The sequence below is a fragment of the Lates calcarifer genome, linkage group LG9, assembly GCF_001640805.2.
Source record: "Lates calcarifer isolate ASB-BC8 linkage group LG9, TLL_Latcal_v3, whole genome shotgun sequence".
NCBI lineage: Eukaryota > Metazoa > Chordata > Actinopteri > Centropomidae > Lates > Lates calcarifer.
This window is the reverse complement of record NC_066841.1, coordinates 16,895,023-16,915,119: the sequence shown is the minus strand read 5'-3', so window position 1 is coordinate 16,915,119 and position 20,097 is coordinate 16,895,023. Positions and strand designations below refer to the sequence as shown.

Genomic DNA, 20,097 nt, shown 5'->3' with positions numbered 1-20,097 from the left:
ACAATTACCGTAGCTTCATATTAAGGATGATGCAGCACACTGCTCCACAGAGGGGAGCACTTAGTTGTGAGGAAACTCATCATGGCAGCAAATGCTTCATATGAATGACATGAGAGACACCTAGTGGACAAAATACTGGGCTGATGCAGAGGACTGAGAACTGGAACTTGGGATACATACAGATGGACACAGTAATGAGGAGAGTCTATGTGTCTTATTGTGTTGTGATTTTAAAGTAAAATACAGAAATGACCATAACAAAATGCCAAATAAGGAAGGATTTCAGGTTTTATATGCTGCACGTGAACAAATAAATGTTCCAAAAAGTCATTCACAGACTAAGAAATGTTCAGTTTGGTAACTTACTGTCACAGGATCAATCAACTCCCTGTTTTACCTCTTACAAATAGTCACCGTTCACAGATACACACCACAAGAAAATCCTTTGTATTTAACCATGTTTCACAGCTGACAAATACAACTCACTGTCTGTGGCAGAAACATCATCTGAAACATCTTTACAAGCAATTCTCATAAAATTACAAGAGGTCAAGTTTGTTGTTTGTTTGTTTGTTTGTTTTCATGTTGGTGTCTGTTTATTCTTCTTTCAGGTTTTTTTCAGATTCTTATTTTTCAACTCACACGACTCGTTCACAACTGAAACATATTCCTGAGAGATTTATCTTAATAGCGACTAATTTGTTGTAGACATCAAACACAGAGCATTATACAGATTATTGTTTTAGCAAAACAATCACTGAAATAGGGAAAAACAACTTCAATCTATTAAAGTTGCATAACCCTAACAGGTCCATTACCTGTCAGGTTTGTTTGGGTTTGTCCAGTCTCTGGTGGTGAGTCAGTGATACAGAGCTGATGCTTGCTCCAGCATCCAGTCTGACATTTCCAAGAAATGAGGTTAATATCAATTATGTCAGACTGTCTGGAGCTTCACACTGTGGTTTGTGCCTGTGTGTGGATCAGACTGTAGAAACATCGCCATGGACACGGTTTGTATCAAGTCATAATTTTGTGTGCAGGCTGCATCTATGTTTTTGTGCATATTACATCATTTATATTGCAATGTTTCAGTACACCATACTACAGTACAGGGTAACATGAGAGGAAATGTTATGTGTAAAAGTACTGATACAGATCCTCATACACACCTGTTACAAATGAAAGACCTTCCCTGTTAGCTCTCTTAGCTGTTATTTTTGATGAGTAGATTTTGTCCCTGTTGTGATGCATTTGTGTGCATACTGTTGATCAGAACAGTAGTTAGCAGATCAGAGTAACATAAACTCATGCATTTGGTCAGATTAAGAGCATTTTACAAGAAAATAAGGAAAAATTGGAAAACTAAAATGGAATTATAGAATTCCTCTTGAAAGTCCGCTGTTCACACCATTTTATTGCATTAAGACATTTCTGCTTCATGATAAATTGTGTAGTGTACATTTGGAGTTAAATACATATTCTTCATTGAATAAACATTGAATGTTTTTGTTTTTTTAATAACAGGCTAAATACCGTATGCTCCATCCAGCAGACTGGATGATATGATAGAACTATAGGGCAGAAATAAAGTATTACTTTCATTATAAATTAGTCTGCCCATTATTTTCTTGATTAATTGTTTAGTGTATGAAATGTCAGTTGTGAAAAATGCAATAGAGTTTTCTAAAGCTTAAGGTGATGATATAAGTTTGTTTTGTCCCAACAACAATCCAAATCAGTTTTCTATCATCAAAAAAAATTGAAGATAAAAAAGCAGGACATCCTCTCACTTTTGGAGCTGAAACAGGAGAGTGATTATTATATATTGTTTATGATTTAAGAATTACTTTAAAAATCATTGATTATAATCAATTATCAAATTAGTTGCTGATTATTCCTCTGTCTTTTGACTATTCAGTTAATGTACTCAGTAATCTTGCTCTAGTTAGATGTTTAGTTCATGGCAATGTACCAGTTTGATAATGAATATTTCTAAAACATAATGCAACACATAAGGGTCTATGTAGAATTCAAGTCTATCTGTAAACCTCATACCACTCCAAACTCTCAGAAACAGGTAAGATTTGTACTCTTTGGGGTGCTCAGGAATGCTGCTGGGCCAGTGCCCTCATGGAGAGCATCATGGGTAGTCTTTGTTATGGTTCTTGTTGCTGCTAACTCCCACTTTCGGCCTGAGGACAGTAGGAGACAACATGCTGTGCTGATGTAGGGGATGAAGTTGTGTCTAAGAAGGTGGCAGGCTGCAATAAAAGGACTTATTTATACAGTTGCTATGCATCAGTTTGCTTCAGTAATCTATCCATTGGCTTGTATTATTGTAACACTGCTTCATCATGTCACAGACTAACATTTATTTATTTATTATTAAAGTAAAACAAGCAACTTCCTCAAATGAATCTTGGAAATTCACTACTGGCATTATCCTCTGATGGCTATCTGTGGCCTCAGTGGCCATTCAACAAACATATCTGAGTGTAATGACTAACTGAGTTTTCAACAGTTGATTAATCAAGATTATTTGGTGCATCAGTCCTTTTAAGATAAATAGCATTATTAGCCATAGTAGAAAATAACATTCTCAAAACAGACAACAGACTGAGAGATTTAGTTCAAATGTTTGTATAGTTTATACACATTTATTGAGAACTTGATTGTTTCTGTTGGTGAGCAGATTGATTTGATGCATTCATGTCTTTACCCAGCTGTGTTTATCTGTCATTAACTGTCACATTTCTTACATTATTCTTAAATTATATTACAGATCTCACCTTGAGCTGAGGGAAATTACAAATATTTTTTATATATCTCTGACAGTTTATAGTCAAAGGGATTAATCATGAACTGTAGCAGCCTGAATAGAAACATAGATTTTTTTTAACATTGCTTTCTCCCAAGTAGCTTTTGTTTACCACATATTTTATCAGCTCAGTCACCCTATTTAACCTTGTTTCACTGTAAGAGTTGTTTCACTTGCTTCACTTTCATGCATTAATTGAAGTTTTATCTATTCACTAATTTATTACAGCAGATGGCCACCAGATAAAAACCTATTCTAAATGACAGTATGATAATTACCCCTTTAGCATGGCCTGTTACATGTTATGTTGTAATTAAAACTAATATAAGCATGCATTTTTTACACATTACAGTTACCTGCATATGTTTAATAATGTATTGTAAAATAATCAAATATTCTCCATACATTTAAACATTATTTTTTGCAGACAGCAGGTAGCGGTTCCCCTTTAAATCTTTACACAGTTAGACTTCCGCATGAGAAGTCCCGCCCTGCTCCCCACACTACAACAGTGCAGTCTGGTCGCAAGGTCTTGTGACTTTACGGTCGTCAATCATCATGAGCACTACCTTGAAGTTTACTGTACTGTTGCTGGCCCTGGGCTTTTGCCGGGGGCTTCTGGACAACTACATCGATGAGGAGGAGACTGAGGCTCCTGACGCTCAGGCGTCAAAATTCGGCTCCCTGTGGCCTCTGCCGCAGAAAGTGCAGATCTCAGAGGTCTCATTCAAGTTAACCAGCTCCAGCTTCAAAATAGTTGACGCCAAAGAGTCATCCGCCGGCCCGAGCTGCAGCCTCCTGCAGGATGCCTACAGGCGGTGAGAAACTGGATTTCAATCACGTTGTTTGTTTACACATATTTAGCTCACGAAGTTCCCGTATCCAGCTTCTCTCTTTTTTTTTTTTTGAATGCGCCGTGCTGCATTCAGGGACCCGTCGCCGCACGATAAACAAAGTCTCACCTCTCTGTCTCTCTACACAGGTATTATGAATACATGTTTGGCAGCACTAAAAAGCTGGGGCTGAGCAAAAGCAGGCGAACAGGCCCCTCTGAGCTGACAGAGCTGCAGGTGTGGATCACATCACCTGACTCTGAATGTGACGATTATCCCAGTGTAACTTCTGACGAGTCATGTGAGTCTCTTCTCTTCCTCATTCTTATCAGATTAATCCAGATATCCATGTCGGGCCTATACATATGCAAAGTGGTGAAAAATGAAGAAGATTTCATGAAGAGCCGCAGATATGTTTGAATTTGAAGTAGCTACTTGTAGTTTACGTCAATATTTTTATTGTATATGACAACAACATCACAAGCTGCTGCCTCAAATACAGTTGAATCAGCGCATCTTTAACACAGTTTCATCTAAAACAGCCCTCATGAAGGGAGGGATTCATAGCAGGACTGATGTATTAAACCATAAGAGATAAAGCACTGTTTGTCAAAACTTTGTTGTTAAACCTCGAGTAGCTGTAACGGTGAAATGCTGCTTACACATGAATGCGTCAGTAATAATACTCCACTAGAATAATATGATATATAATGGAACAGTCACAGTCACATATCTGCAGGTCTCAGCTGATTGACTATGATATTCATCTGCTGCTATTCCAGGTTTCTATGCTGTTTAAGGTACAAGAAAAACACTGTACTTAATCACTTACAGTTTTGGAAAGTAACTACTAAGTACATGTACTCGAGTGCTGAGCTGAAAGTACAACTTTGAGGTGGTACTCAGAAATGCTGCTTACACACTGATACAAGTATTAACAGCACTGTCATGTATCTAACAACACTCACAGCTGAATTAATACTTTTACCTTTGATATATATCCTTCAAGTACATTTGTCTAATGATGCTTACCTTTTCTTAAACAGAAATTTGAATGTAGGACTTTTACAGTATTTTTACCTTGTTGTGTTGGTACTTTTACTTCCGAAGAGGACCTGAACTCTCTGATGACATGGGGCTGCCAATCTGTCTGATTGTTTATACTACATTTTACAACCAGAGAAAGGGAGTATTCTCATGATTTGTCAGTGGAATTAGAGATTACCTGGACAGTAGATAAAAGGATTAACAGGATAAATGTAGACCAAATGTTTAAAGACCCTTAAGACTCTGACTTAAGTACCATAACAACCACCTGCCGAGCCTTGACAACAATGAAACTTTACATGTAATGTACAACTGTCTGTGTCCACAGATGAACTGTCAGTGGATCTGCCATTTGCTGTCCTGAAGGCACCAAAGGTCTGGGGAGCCCTGCATGGTAGGACTTTTTTTTTTGCCTGTGCACCATCTTACAGCAAACTCTGCATTTAGACAATTATTTTCATTATCGATTGTATAATGTTAGATGTGTGGTGCAATAACAGTATATTAGAATAGCTCTGTTTAAAGGTAACAAAATGTGCTTACCAGCACCTCTAAAGTTCACTAACCAACAAGTTATAACAGTGTCAAGCCTAGTGTCAGCAGTGTCAGCAGCTGTTCTCTGTTTGCAGTTATGTGACGCTAAGCATCTCGTCTGTCGTTTCAAATTTATTGGACAAAAACATCTCATTTGCAGCAAGAACATGAAAAAGAGCATTTCCTAAAATGTCTAACTATTCTTCGAAATGATTAATCAGCTGTCAATGCTGTCTTCAGCTCTACTCAAGACCTTTGCAAACGCATGATCACAGATAAAAGTTGAATGCGTAAGTTATATCTCTGCATGTATTTGCATATATAATGTGCATTCTGAAGCTCTTGTGGTGTTAAAATGTCAAGTCTGATATGGGGATGCACTTGCAGTGCAATACAAACTCGCATATCTCACTTATCTAGGATGGGTTATCAAATGACTTCCAAGAACTTAACATGATTAACTTAAGTGTTCTTTAATTTGTGATGTGAAATTTGTTTCCATGGTTTCTAGGTTTGGAGACTTTCAGCCAGCTGCTGTATGAAGATGAATATGGAGCTGTAAGTGAAGAACAATAAGACTGTTTCAAACTTTATCGTTAAAGTGGACATTGTGTTCCACGTAACATCCCAAACTGGTTAACTGTATGTAAACAGGTTTCAACTAAAGGTTATTTTAACTTTGTATGTTTTCAGAAAAGCGTCAATGCCACTACAATTAGCGACTTCCCCAGATTTGCACACAGAGGCATCTTACTGGACAGCTCTCGGCATTTCCTGCCCATTAAAGTCATCTTGGCTAATCTGGTACGTTAGTATACTGCTTTACTTTATTTTTCATTTCATACACTATTTAAATAATTTTTTTCTTTGTTCATTCATACAGGAAACAATGGCGATGAACAAATTCAATGTCTTCCACTGGCACATTGTCGATGATCAATCCTTCCCTTACCTGAGCCGAACGTTCCCACAGCTGAGCCAGCAGGTCAGTAAGACTGGTTATTGGTGTCAGCCAAGACAGGTAGAGTTTTTCATACTAGGAGACTGCATTTGTCACAATTCACCAGAAGAGCTTCTTCATTACACCGTTTACAGGGAGCTTACCACCCGTACACACATGTGTATACACCTGCTGATGTGAAGATGGTGATTGAGTTTGCCCGTCTGAGAGGCATTCGCGTCATCCCAGAGTTCGACACTCCAGGACACACACAGTCATGGGGCAAAGGTGAGTTTTGCGAGTGGAGAGAAATTTTTGGAGTCCCCATGTTCTATTTTAGAACTTTTCTTTTTAAAGAATACCTGGAATCATTCAGTAATAGTATATCTGAAAGTGATAAAGCAAGAAAAATGTATCCAGTCTATGTCCTTCCCTCTCAGGCCAAAAAGATCTGCTCACACCCTGTTATTCTGGCTCCAAACCCTCTGGCACTTTTGGACCTATAAACCCCATTCTGAACACTACATACGACTTCATGAACCAGTTCTTCAAGGAGATCAGCACTGTGTTTCCTGATGCCTACGTTCACCTGGGAGGTGATGAGGTGGACTTCACCTGCTGGTGAGACTCTGTACACAAGTGTCAGAAACCTCTCAGGATCCAAGACTAGATAGCATTTAATACTGGTTGTTGCCTTTGCTCTGCCCTCTGCAGGAGGTCCAATCCAGACATTCAGCAGTTCATGGAACAGCACAGGTTTCAAACAAGACTACAGCAAACTGGAATCATTCTACATCCAAAGGTGTGTTTCTCATTTATAGTAAAGTATATTGCTTGTTCTCAAAATTTTATTCCATATTCAAAAATATTATTTTTTCCCCTTCTTTGAACTGATAGACTCTTGGATATTGTCACCACTACCAACAAGGGCTACATGATCTGGCAGGAGGTCTTTGACAATGGTGTTAAGGTAAAAGAGAAATTGTGTGTAATGTTATATCAATGACTTTTGTTTGCTGAAAGTTAGATGAAGAGATCAGTACCACTCTTTTGTCTGAGTGTGCTACAACTGCTGACTGCTAGGCTAAGCTAACTGTGTTTTTTTGCTATCTTAAAATTCAGCATACACACATAAGAGTGGTATCTATCTGTTCCTTTAACCTATAACCAACAACTCATGTAGTGCTTAACGTAAAAACAGTAGTTTGGCCTGTAACAATTCCAGCTAAAGCCAGACACAGTAGTGCATGTGTGGATCGGCGGCGGGTCTAATGAGGAGATGGAAAAGGTGACGGCAGCAGGATACACCACCATCCTCTCCGCCCCATGGTACCTAGATTTAATTAGCTACGCACAGGACTGGCAGAAGTACTACAAGGTTGAGCCACTCAACTTCAACGGTCAGTTTTCATTTAAAAAATGCTGTTTTATGTCAAATCAGTTGATTTTGGTGGAGGAAAACAGTGATTTGTGCTTGATATACTAAGGCAAAAAAGAATTCTGGATTTTGTTCAACAGGCTTACGCTTGAAAACTGCACAGTTGTGACAAGGAGAGTCAGAGACAGACATGAAGTGAACATGGGGCAGTGTGGTTGGTGGTTTCTGGTGTCTCTGTCGTGGGTTGATGTAGTTCACCACTATGGAGGACCAATCCTGGTGTGTAATCCAATAAACTAAACTCTTACGAAGTCCACCAGCCCAGGGCAAAATAAGTCAGGTTTGGTCCTCCATAACCTTGGACCAAGATGAAAGTTGGACTGAACCATTTCAATTTCCAGACACTTCCTTAAAATGTTGTCATGTAGATCATGTGACATCATGTTATGCAAATAATAAAAAATAACAAAGAATAGTGAAAAAATAATAAAAACATTAGCAGAAGTAAAAATACAAAAGACACTATGTCTCAAAACAGTGGAAGGCTCGAACAGTTTCATCTTTGTCTTCCCTGGATTTTTTTACTCTTGTCTTGCTCATACTGATACTTGATTCTATGTATGTATGTATGTATATATGCTGTGTAGCTGAAACCAGACACACTTATCCACGTTTGGAAAGGAAACCAGGAGCAATACCAGAATGAGATGGCAAATGTTACATCATCAGGGTACCAGACCCTGCTGTCCACTCCCTGGTACCTGAACCGTATCTCCTACGGCCAGGACTGGCATGGCTATTACAAGGCTGACCCACAGGATTTCAAGGGTTTGTGTCCGCATGATTGATTTTATTCAGCAAGAATTTCTTTCCCCTGCCCATTTTGACTGGTAATTTGCTGCTTATGCGACATACCTTTTTTCTCAGTACTGACAAGGGTTTTGGGAGTTTCCTTCAGTCATATGATTATGTTTTATTGCTCTGTTGTTGACCTTATTAGCTGTATTGTTGGACTCTTGACACAGATATGAAATATCATGGAGTTGTCACTCCTGTGCAAATATGTGTAAGCCTGTTGAATGAACAGAGAGAAAATATCTTAATATTTCGCTAGCAGAATGAAGAAAATCACTAGAACTGTAATTCAGCTAAATTAAATATTTTATTTATTTGTGTTATCTCTAGTCCAGAGGAGTTTTAGACTCCCTGGATGTTGGTTGTGCTGCCTGATCCTATCAAATATTACATTTTTAAAACAGGAACTGAAGAGCAGAAGAAACTTGTGATTGGTGGAGAAGCCTGTTTGTGGGGAGAGTATGTGGATGCCACCAACCTGACACCCAGACTCTGGTATGGCTCATGTGATTACATAAATGACTCTTATCAGAGAAGTAATGTATTTTGAACCTTGACACATCATATGACAGTAGACTGATACTTTTCTTTTCGTCACTCCCAGGCCTCGTGCCAGTGCTGTGGCAGAGCGCCTGTGGAGCGCCAAAGACGTGACGGACATCAACGATGCCTTCAACAGACTCTCCATGCACCGCTGTCGTATGGTCGAGTAAGTACCTGAAGTCTCTTTAGACTATTCACTTGCATCTACATCAGTACCAGTAGACAATTTCTCTCATCTAACAGATGCACTCCTCTCCTACTCATCATAAAACCTATTCCTTTTCCTATCTAAGGCGCGGGATCCCTGCTGAGCCTTTGTTTTCCAGCTACTGTCCCCGTGAGTACAAGGGTATATGAACACAAGTGAGAAGCTGGCCATGGGGCCTGGAAAAGGGAATCCATCTACAATCACTCCATGCTTGAATTTTAAACAGAGAATTCAAATGATAACATGCCTTTGTAGAGATACACTGAGACACATTATCCTTTTAAAATCTCCTCTACAGAACTCTCGTTCACATGTAATTCATGTTCACGAATGCACTCTTTTTTTTTTATGAATGTTTGTATAATTGATTGCGAATAAAATGTTGACATTTTAGGTGCTTGTCTGTTGTTTCATATTAAAAACAAGGGTTTGAAATCTTTGGCTGCACATTTATTTTACAACCAACTAAGAACATGGTACACTGTTTGTATGGTCATCACCATCCATGTTCTGTGGATATCCACACTATAAATAGCAGTTTACTCAGTCACATCTAAAAGTCCTGGAAAAGTCTGTTTGGGTAGTAGCCATGCCTCTGTGTCAGAAGGCCTTTGGCCATTGGTCCAATGGCCCCATTCCTGATTTCACTACAGGCCAGCCATTCTTTTAAGAAGGGTGTTCTGGTCCTGGGGGTTCATGGCCTCATAGGTGTCCAGCTCCAGAGAGAAGGTGGCGTTTCCGGATGTTAGTGTTCGCAGGATGGTGGAATAGCCCTGTACAAGGAATATGAAGTCAGATGAGTTAACTCAAAAACCTACATACAAAATGTTTGAATCTGATGTCATCTCACCATCATTTCCGCCAAGGGCACGGTCGCTAGCAGCACCTTGTTGTCGTGACGACTCTGGATGTCTCGGACGGTACCTCGTCTTTGGGCCAAGTCCCCCAGCACAGAGCTAAGGTGCTCCTCCTCGACTGTCACCTCCAGTGACATTACTGGCTCCAGCACCTGACCTCCTGCTAGCCTCAGGGCCTGCATCCAAAAAAACACAACTGTCGCTTATCTGCAGACAACCCTATAGTTTACAGTTATATCATAAGAGCCAATTATGTTACCTTGAGCATGCAGCGAGACACACAAGCAGACACCATGGCTGGAGATGTTCCTGGTTCCGTGTTGACACTCTGGATCAGTGTAGACACACCTTGTAGAGGATAACCCAGCAATGGACCTGAGGGTGTAAGCAGACACTGAGTTAGTGTATCAGTGAGCCCTTTCTGGCAATGATACCGATATGTTACAGTCCCTCTTTAACACCCTTTAAAAACAATTTCCTCACTTAGCTTCTTACTATGACCAATGGGGTCCTACATGAACACACAATCTGCCAGAAAATGCTTCTTGTGGCTGGATTGTCTTGTTATGATGTCCATGCAGTGTGTACTTTGCTCTCAAGTCTGTCTTGTAAAAGCGATCTTAATCTCAGTTCCTGGTTAGAGATAAACACCCATTTTCAGGGGCTCTAAAAAAAGAGAATAAATGACTTGAGTCAGTAGAACCTTGAAGATATGAGCTTTGCACTCCATTCTCCACTGCATCTTTTATTTCTTGTGATAACTGCTCCCCATCTTCCTCTGTGAAAGCTGATTTGCATGAATCAGTTGTAGAGGAGATGTCCACAGGTCTGACAGACAGCTCCACTGTCACAATATGTCTCCTCTCGCCAATGGTCCGATCCAGTGTATCTACATTATAAGCAATGAGGAAAATCAATACAGGATGTAGCTGACAAGAATTATTTCTCCACCACCTAATCCACTGATAAAGAAATGTTTGTACCTGTAGCAGAGGCCTCATGGAGAATAGTCTCCCGGTAAGCCACCTGCAGTGGTCCAAGGTGAGTCTCAATACCATACTCTCTTCTGATTCGATCATGGATGATTTCAATGTGCAGCTCCCCCATCCCACACAAAACAGTCTGAGAATGGAGAGTGAAGGACATTTAGTTGACTCATTGTGGCAGATGCTCTGACTAATGAACATCCTGGCTAATCCAATGATGGTATTACCTGCCCCGAGTCAGGGTCAACCCTGACTTTAAGGCTGGGGTCTTCTCTCTGGAGGCAGTTAAGTGCATTCTCAAGATCTTTTAGAAGAAGAAGAAAAAAAAAACAAAGATGTGAATGGCGTCAAGGTTGCCAGGGCACAGCAAAGCTTTTGTGTGTGTAAAAAACTATAATCACTGTCACTGACCAGCCTGTTTGGCCATGGTGGGCGGTTCAATAGTGCAGAAGAAGACAGGATCAGGGACCTCTACTCCTGAAAGCACTACGGCCGCATGTTCCCCACGCTTCTTCCCCATCCCGCTGTCATCTTGGGCTCGGCGGGCTGCAGCTGCTGCTGAAGCCTTGGATGAAACGATGGTGTCTCCTGTGACTGTCTACAGTGAAAGCAGAATAATTCAGTAAGGGGGGAAATCTTCAATATAGCAAATAAGGAACATGGTGTATGACGTTCTACCTGCTTCAGTCCTACAGTTAGTGCGATGTTTCCTGCTGTCATCGACGGGATTTCTACATGCTGATCAGCAAACGGCACCAGCAGCCTGCTCATTCTCTCACTACAGACAACGTGATGCAAAATTAAAATCGTTTCACACAGCATGGTAATGATTTGAGTCAAAATTGATTGGCAGGTCAGCTAGGGTTGCATCTCTACATACGTGTTGTTCCTGTTGATGTTGTGGACGGCTGTCTGTGGTTTCAGAGTGCCAGAGTAAATCCTGAGGAATACCAGAGGACCTCGCTGCTTGTCATGGAGAACCTTGAAGGCCAGAGCACATAAGTCGTCTTTGTACCACCGCCTGTGAGGTGATGAATGTTGAACAGTGTTTACAATCTGACAACAATGACCAAATGTATATAGAAATTAATTGTTGCACTGGCATGGTGTACTCAATTCCGACATGATTTGAATTATTGCAGATCTTTTTGACATCTATCCAGTCACCATTAATAGTTATAATTTATTTATGTGCACCACCTCAGAAGACATCTGTACATCAGTTTTGTAAAATTTGCCAAAACTCATTCATACCCATTAAATTCCAAGTAATGAGGAAAACTACCACAAAGCTGCCAAAATGTATACAATCAGTATACAGTGGATGAGTGTGTTTGTGGATGAGTTGTATGAAAGACCATTAACATCAGTCTATATGTAGACATAATTCAAATGTTAAAAAGCATAAGAGCATAAATGAGACAGACTTCAAACCCTCCTATCACTGCTTCTTTGACTTGGGTACTATCAACTCCAAAATAAAATTAACACCAACTAACAATAGCTGATTATACAGAATCCCTGAAAGACAAATGAGAACATTTTTTTCTTAGGATAGTTTTCTTTGTTTCCTTTTCTATGTTTCAAGTGATTTTTATTTTTTCATTTATTTTTCCTTTTTTGCATTGATCATTTTTTTAAAGTTTTTTTTTCATCTGTGAAAACAGGTGGAATTTTGGGGTTTCTTTTGCCTGGATTAGGAGGCAAATGAAAATTTTGGGAGCTTTTTGTGTGTTTTCAGCATAGACTGTATATGTGATTTGGTAATACTCATTTTGGCCACAAGAGGCTGAACTGCACCACTTATAGACAGAACTAAAAGCTTTTATGTTTTCTTCCAGGTCATTTTTTTTTTATTTCTCCATGCATTCTAAACACAAGGCACATATATTGTATGTTAGCAAGTTATGTAACATTACTGTCATGTCTTTCTTGTGGTTAGAAATGTATTTTAATCTGCAAAGCCTGTCTGACAGAGAGGCTTTAGGAAGTTGTGATTGGAGAATGAATCAGACACTGGACTCAGTCAATAGACAAAGAGAGAATCTTTCCACTGCAATGCTATAAAGCTATCCACAGCGCCTGGACAAATACTCTTATCATGCTGGAATCATTTTTAACTGAGCATTACGACAGTTCTGGTCTAAATTAGTGATATGTTAGAGTTCACTCACACCAGGTCGTGGTGCCGTTCACTGGGGGCAGGCAGGTAGGCGACGATGGCATCTAAAAGAGGCTGAACACCTTTGTTCCTCAAAGAGCTCCCACAGAGCACTGGAACACCTTTACGGGCCAGAGTCACCCGCCGCACTGCTTCTTGTAGCTGGAGATACATTAACACAATTTATTCTGTATTCATAGGTAACTGTGCTACTTTATAGGTTTTTAAATTGGGACCAGATATTACTCACTTTTACTGAGGGAACTGCATCAAAATTGTCACTAAAATCAGTCAGCAACAGTTCAGCAAACTCGTCATCCAGATCAGCAACCTGTGATTGGGAACAGAAATACATACTGGTGAAAAAACATTTCTTTATCTAAATGTTGTGTCACCTTCGCTGAGGATAATGTGACATGTACCTGTTCAATTAAAGCTGCCCTGGCCTCGCTGACCTCCTGCAGCAGTTCTGGATCATCAGACTGGTCAAGAGGTTTGCTTTCAAACACTCGTCCGTCATCTCCCATGGATCTTTGCTGCCATGTCAGCTTCTGGTTGGTTAACAGGTCAACCACACCTGTGAAGTTCTTGCCGCTGCCAAGAGGAATCTAGGAAACAAGATTAATGATGACATACTCTCATCAGGTTTTTTTTTTTTTTACACAAACTTTCTTTGTATTGTTTCTCAATTGAGTCATTGTAAATTACACAGAAATACATTCTGACTAACTGAATTATACTTCAGTGCTTATTTCAGTCATTATAAAGTAATGTCTCTAATTTTTTCTAAAGGCCTACCTGCAGGAGGACTGGGTTGGCTTTCAGCTTCTGTCTTATGCTTTCAATGGAGAAACTAAGTCTGAGGGAAAAAAAGAAAGACAGTTTCCAGTTCAGTTTTGAAAACGGAAAAATAAGTTGTATACGGTTAAACTGTTGAGTTACTCACTTGGCTGCAGGTTTATCCATCTTGTTCAGGAAACAAACACAGGGAACGTGGTGCTTCTCTGCTTGTCTCCACACTGTCAGAGTCTGAGCCTGATGATGTTTTCAGAGCAACAGAAGAAACTGTGTTCAGAGCGCACGCACTTTCACAACAAAGCTTTTTTTTTTTTGTAAATAAAAAAAGAATATATTTGAAGGCAGCACGCTAACCTCAACGCCAGCCGAGGCGTCAAACACTGCAACAGCCCCATCAAGAACACGAAGCGCCCGCTCAACCTCAAGAGTGAAGTCAACATGTCCTGTAATCACACACACACACACACACACACACACACACACACACACACACACACACACACATACATACATACACACAGTCTTGTTTGAGTGGCTGCTTCTTCTCATCTCCACTGGGATTTTTTAATGTCATAAAGGTGTGTTCATATAATATTTCTACCTGGGGTGTCTATAAGGTTTATTCTATGACTCTTCCAATCAAATGTGACTGCTGCCGACTGTATGGTGATGCCACGCTCCCTCTCTTGAGCCATAAAATCTGTGACTGTATCCCCGTCGTCTACGTCTAAAAGCAACAGTGACAGAGAGAAACTGAGAGACAGAAAGAAAGATGCAGTCTGTGGTTTATAAAGAATTTACAATGTTCACATCTCTTTCTCCTGCACACCTCCAAGTGCCCTTGTATAGCCAGAGTAATAGAGCATCCTCTCTGTGGTTGTTGTCTTTCCTGCGTCGATGTGGGCCATAATGCCAATGTTCCGGATCCTGCAGATACAGCGCACAAGTCAACATGGAGCTGGCTGTATAGAGTATTTGAGTTAACTGACTGTAGAATGCAGTTACTTACTTGGATATATCAGGGTTGACCACAGCCCGCAATGATTTGACATCATCTATGACAGTGAACATGAAGAACAATAAGGATGATCTGACTGAATCAGCAATGCTGTGCATGAGTTTCTATCACTGGCTATATGTTAATAATTTAGTCAGAGCTTAAAACAATAACTAATGCACAACTCCCTGTGTTAATCACAGCAACATCCAAAAAAAAAGTACATGTTCATTTTCAAAGTCCATTCTTGATCTTGCAAACAACATCTGACAAATACAATTTTCATTTAGTAGGAGCTTTCAGTCATCTCATATGTTCTTAGCTGAGCAGATGTTCTTCTATTTACTGACATGATGGGATATGTCTTACTCAGACTGACTTCTTGTAAGAGCTCAGAATAAAATGGAAATACGAAATTCTATATTTCTATGACATGAGGGCAACGTCATGTGCTGATGAAGATCATGTAACATGATCAAACACCTCAGCTACTGCATCGACCTTGAGGTAGCTGAAACTATTTTGACAACAGCTTAAAAGAATGTATAATGAAGTGAAACTGAAAAAATAAATAAAAAAAAATCCAACAACCAACCTGGAAGAAAGCTGTAATGTCTCTTTACTTGACAACTCACTCTACATCTGCAGCTCTGGAGCCCCGCAGTTATTAAATACCTTCCCTGTAAATGAGAACGACTCTGTCATGAGCTCAACGTGATATTAATATAATGTATCACATATTTTGGAAAAGCTGTATCTTACCCAAATCATCCTGCTAAATGTGTGAAAGGCTCTCACACGCATATTTAATGTCTTCTTATCTTCCAAGCTTCTTCGTCAGGATGAAACAGAGCTGCAGGTGAGCCATAGAGGAGGAACAGTAGTTTTAAAAAGCCTGGACGGAGCAATGCCAACCTATTTGTTGTGTCAAATCCTTAACAATGAGACAGACAGACTGTTGGTATGATCCGCAGAATAATACCCGACGTATCCACGACTGAAAGCATATAAACTGCACTAAAATGTCCTATAGAACATAATCAACTGTCAAATAAGTCACGCTTTCATAAGGCACAGCTGCAAAATAAATTCAGAGGAACAAATATAAGGCGTGTAGTTCCGGATATTAAAACAAAAGTAGTTCCGTCAATATTATCAACTGCAAAAGCATCTAATATTCATATGTAAAATTATGGATCAATTATATAGGCAGTTTCTATTTTAAAGCGATTTTATTAATAATTACAACAATAAAAAAAAATAAGCCGTTTACATTTAACCTACGGACAAACCGTTGCATCACAATGACGTACTTCCTCTAAGTTTCGGCTCCGGGGAAAACAACATCTAAAGGACCCCAGCCTCAAGAAGAAAACACCAAATATTTGGCGTCTCTACCAGCTGTTACCACCTGCGACGCTTTAACTGTAACACTTAACTCCTTAAATACACAATGGTAGGAAGGCAACCTTTTCTAACTGTATTATTTGATTTTTATCGAGCTGTTTGACGCATTAGCATGTTGTCGTAGCATTAGCTTCGGTTCACATGTGGCAGGGTGTCGTGCCGTGCCGCTCTGCTCTGTGTAGGACATGTTTATATGAAAATCATCTGATCTCTTCTGGCGGATGAAGTTGTAATAGTAGCTATATGAGCATGAAAGTTCGGTTTCTGTGAAACGTACCTCACTTGTTAACCATCCATATGGCGAGCTGCTCAGTTGTATATGGGTGATCAGCGTCACATTTTAATAACTTAAAATCCTTTAACTGTAGCATGTTTTATCACGTTTTATTCAGTCTAGATCTCAGTGATGTGCCCAGTCATTTACTTATAGAGTAACTGTGTTTTCCTCGACGATGAAATCTTGATTAACTTGTGAGAACGTGAGAATCTTATTAAATTGTTTTGTACTCGTTGTTGGTATTTGTGTTCCTACACGAATAAACGAGGAGTGGTTAGATTCAGGGCTGCTATTATAAATTGGTTTCGTGTCATTCAATGCGCAGATTTATGATTTCTCAGAACGCAGTGTGACGTCCTCCAGTTTCTTGTTTGTCCAGCCAACAATCACAAACCTGAATGTACTCAGTTTGCAGTGATTGAAAATAGAGCAAAGCAGCAAATGCCCACATTTGTTAAACTGTGACCACAGAATGTTTGGCGTTTTTGTTTAAAAAATAAATGGCTGACTGTCGATTAACAAAATGTTTGCTGATAACTGTCTTATTGATCAACTAATAATTTCAGCTCCATTTATTTTTTTGCTATAAAGGATTACACTAGTTTAAATAATGGATGCACCTGCAAATCAATGTAATGTTTTAGGGCCACAGTAGGAGCCCTGTGGTACCTAAAGATCAGTTTATTTCTTCCTCCAGAGATTAAAAATATGAAATTTGCAAATACAACTTAATTCATTGACTGTCCATTTAGAATTTCTTTATTATACTGTATGGTATTTTTTTTTCATGGAACTGGAAACTGTAGATTTCTGCATCAAACCAAAACTGTGCATCTATTATATTTCATATCAAGCTGAATCAAATTGCATGTTTTTCTTTTAGCCCCAGAACGAGCACATTGAGTTGCACCGCAAGCGGCATGGCTACCGCCTGGACCATCATGAAAAGAAAAGGAAGAAGGAGAGCCGTGAGGCCCACGAGCGGTCCCACAAAGCCAGGAAGTTGATTGGTTTGAAGGCCAAACTGTACCACAAACAGAGACATGCAGAAAAGATCCAGATGAAGAAGACGTGAGTATAGAGGGAGAAAAACTGGTTTGTTATTCTCACTGGCTTAAAGAAACAAAACGTGTGCCCAGTTAACATTCAAACAATTCTGACTTCTTTGCAGCATCAAAATGCATGAACAGAGGAAGACCAAGCAGAAGAATGACGATAAGACACCAGAAGGAGCAGTGCCAGCCTACCTTTTGGACAGAGAAGGACAGTCTCGTGCTAAGGTCCTCTCCAACATGATCAAACAGAAGAGGAAAGAGAAGGCTGTAAGTGTCCACTTAAATCTGCTTCTCGGAACCCTCTTTTTTTTTGGGTGGTTGTCTAGTAGAATTCCGTGAAGATTTCCTGTTTTATTGTAAAAAATATCTTTCAGTTGACACTTTTTGTGGAAGTGATATAGGTGTGTGAAAATGATGCCAATGATTTCAAATCACAGATGTTTATTGTTTTCTGTAGGGCAAATGGGAGGTGCCTCTGCCAAAGGTTCGTGCACAGGGAGAGACGGAAGTGCTTAAAGTCATCAAAACCGGAAAGAGACAGAAGAAAGCCTGGAAGAGAATGGTCACCAAGGTTTGCTTTGTCGGTGATGGCTTCACTCGTAAACCTCCAAAATATGAGCGTTTCATCAGACCTATGGTAAGATCACATTATAGTTTGACTTGAAATGTATTATACATCATATGGCGTTCTGCACTTGAGCTAATCTGCAACACTGTTTCTTTAAGGGCATTCAGGTTTAATGTTAAAGTCCAATCAGGCATTTTCAGTTCAAGTGCCTCAGTCCTCAATGACCTTCTTCTCCTCATTCTACTTCAGGGATTGCGTTTTAAGAAAGCTCATGTTACGCATCCAGAGCTAAAGGCCACATTCTGTCTTCCCATCCTCGGAGTGAAGAAGAATCCTTCCTCACCCCTCTACACCTCTCTGGGAGTCATCACAAAAGGAACAGTCATAGAAGTCAATGTCAGTGAGCTGGGCCTGGTTACACAAGGAGGAAAGGTTATCTGGGGTGAGTGTTCAAGTCTGTGTGAATCCATAAATCCGCTGTTTAATGTACAGTATTTATATGCCGTGCAGTAATCAGTTTATTCCCACTCTCAGGAATAAGTCAGAAATGTCTGCGTATACAAATAAACAAATAATATTGATATTGCGTAATGGATGAGAATGTAATCATCTAAAATGCTTTAAACTATTGCACAGTTCTGTATTTCTGGATGAACCTGGCAATGTGTACATCCTTGGATGGATTTCTTGAGGGTCTTGTAAGCGTGCACATGACCCCAGATCGTCAAAATAAGCTTCAGCTTGTTATCAGAGGATAATGTACTCCTCCTTAAGTCTTAAAGCCTTTTCACACAGAGGGGTTTTTTTTTTCTGCGCAATTAATTTGCACGTCAATTTCTTTTTTTCCGAGGTGTTGTTTTTGTTTTGAGTACTTTCACACAGAATGCAAATACTACACAACAAAAAAGTAAGGACAATTTATGTCGACACATTGTATTTACGCACGAAAATCACACGAAAAAACACCCTCAGTGTGAAAAGGCCTTTAGTCTGCAAAACTTTTCAAATTGTGACACTTAAACTGTACATGTTAATGTCATATGAGATGATGTAAATATTTAAATACTGATGTGATATGTGATGATGTTGTAACTGAAATTTCTTCTACTTTCCAGGTAAATATGCTCAGGTGACAAATAATCCAGAAAACGATGGCTGCATCAATGCAGTTCTGCTGGTATAAGACTCTCAATCTTTATACAGACTGTGCCTGGTAACTCCTAATTTATACAAGGAGTGTTGATTACCACCAAGAACACAAAGATGGGACAAGCAAGGGGCTCAAAATCATGCGACTGTTGGGAAGATCACAAATGCAACATAAGGGTTTTTGGACACTCAAAGAAAAAGAAAACGGGCTGATTGTTGTGTTAAATTTGTTCTAAATAAAATTGATATGACACCAGATTATGTTTTTACTTATGTCCCTGTTTTTGCTTACCAGTAAAATATTCCATATAACAAGCAGTTGAGCTAGTTATGCCACTGAAAACAGTAAACAGACCCTTGCTGATATGATAAAGTAGGCTAAGAGGAGCAGGGCTGAATGTTCCTAACAAGTGAACTGGGCTTAAGCTGTTCCATAAAGCCGACTCACAGCTAATGATCTCTGGGGCTCCGTCAGAGTGACCATCAGGTTCTTGATCACCTGTGGTTACCAAAGCCCTTCTCCCCCGATTGCTCATTTTGGCCAGGGTCACCAGCTCTAGGAAGAGTCCAGTAGGACTTTTCTTGTTACATTTATTTTACAGTAAAATGCTGCAAAAGCTTTACCTTTTTTGTATTTGTTTTATTGTTGTAAGGTGCTCATTTAGGACAGCCAAAATATTGGATAC

General features: G+C 39.6%; 3 protein-coding genes across 3 annotated transcripts; 2 read left to right on the top strand and 1 right to left on the bottom strand.

Annotated features, from left to right (window-relative positions):
* Window positions 1-3,297: 3,297 nt before the first annotated feature.
* On the top strand, window positions 3,298-9,549 carry hexb (hexosaminidase B (beta polypeptide)). The gene is given in 15 exon segments (XM_018673152.2): window positions 3,298-3,636; window positions 3,801-3,952; window positions 5,027-5,092; window positions 5,744-5,790; window positions 5,926-6,036; window positions 6,116-6,217; window positions 6,328-6,460; window positions 6,613-6,793; window positions 6,887-6,917; window positions 6,919-6,974; window positions 7,070-7,142; window positions 7,398-7,572; window positions 8,810-8,900; window positions 9,010-9,114; window positions 9,242-9,549. Coding segments are annotated over 15 exon segments (1,647 nt in total). The 5' UTR covers window positions 3,298-3,376; the 3' UTR covers window positions 9,306-9,549.
* A 35-nt stretch (window positions 9,550-9,584) lies between these two features.
* On the bottom strand, window positions 9,585-16,054 carry gfm2 (GTP dependent ribosome recycling factor mitochondrial 2). Its single transcript, XM_018672959.2, has 20 exons — window positions 15,718-16,054; window positions 15,551-15,635; window positions 14,968-15,013; window positions 14,788-14,885; window positions 14,560-14,685; window positions 14,313-14,401; window positions 14,107-14,195; window positions 13,959-14,019; window positions 13,583-13,768; window positions 13,411-13,491; window positions 13,174-13,322; window positions 11,880-12,020; window positions 11,678-11,777; window positions 11,411-11,597; window positions 11,227-11,303; window positions 10,997-11,135; window positions 10,717-10,902; window positions 10,273-10,388; window positions 10,007-10,189; window positions 9,585-9,929 (listed from the first exon to the last, which is right to left on the bottom strand). Exons 1-20 carry the CDS (start codon window positions 15,757-15,759, stop codon window positions 9,804-9,806), a joined length of 2,307 nt encoding a protein of 768 aa, XP_018528475.1. The 5' UTR covers window positions 15,760-16,054; the 3' UTR covers window positions 9,585-9,803.
* Window positions 16,055-16,245: 191 nt separating this feature from the next.
* Window positions 16,246-19,669, top strand: nsa2 (NSA2 ribosome biogenesis homolog (S. cerevisiae)). Its single transcript, XM_018673489.2, has 6 exons — window positions 16,246-16,411; window positions 17,523-17,710; window positions 17,811-17,961; window positions 18,152-18,331; window positions 18,512-18,704; window positions 19,378-19,669. Exons 1-6 carry the CDS (start codon window positions 16,409-16,411, stop codon window positions 19,443-19,445), a joined length of 783 nt encoding a protein of 260 aa, XP_018529005.1. The 5' UTR covers window positions 16,246-16,408; the 3' UTR covers window positions 19,446-19,669.
* Window positions 19,670-20,097: the final 428 nt, after the last annotated feature.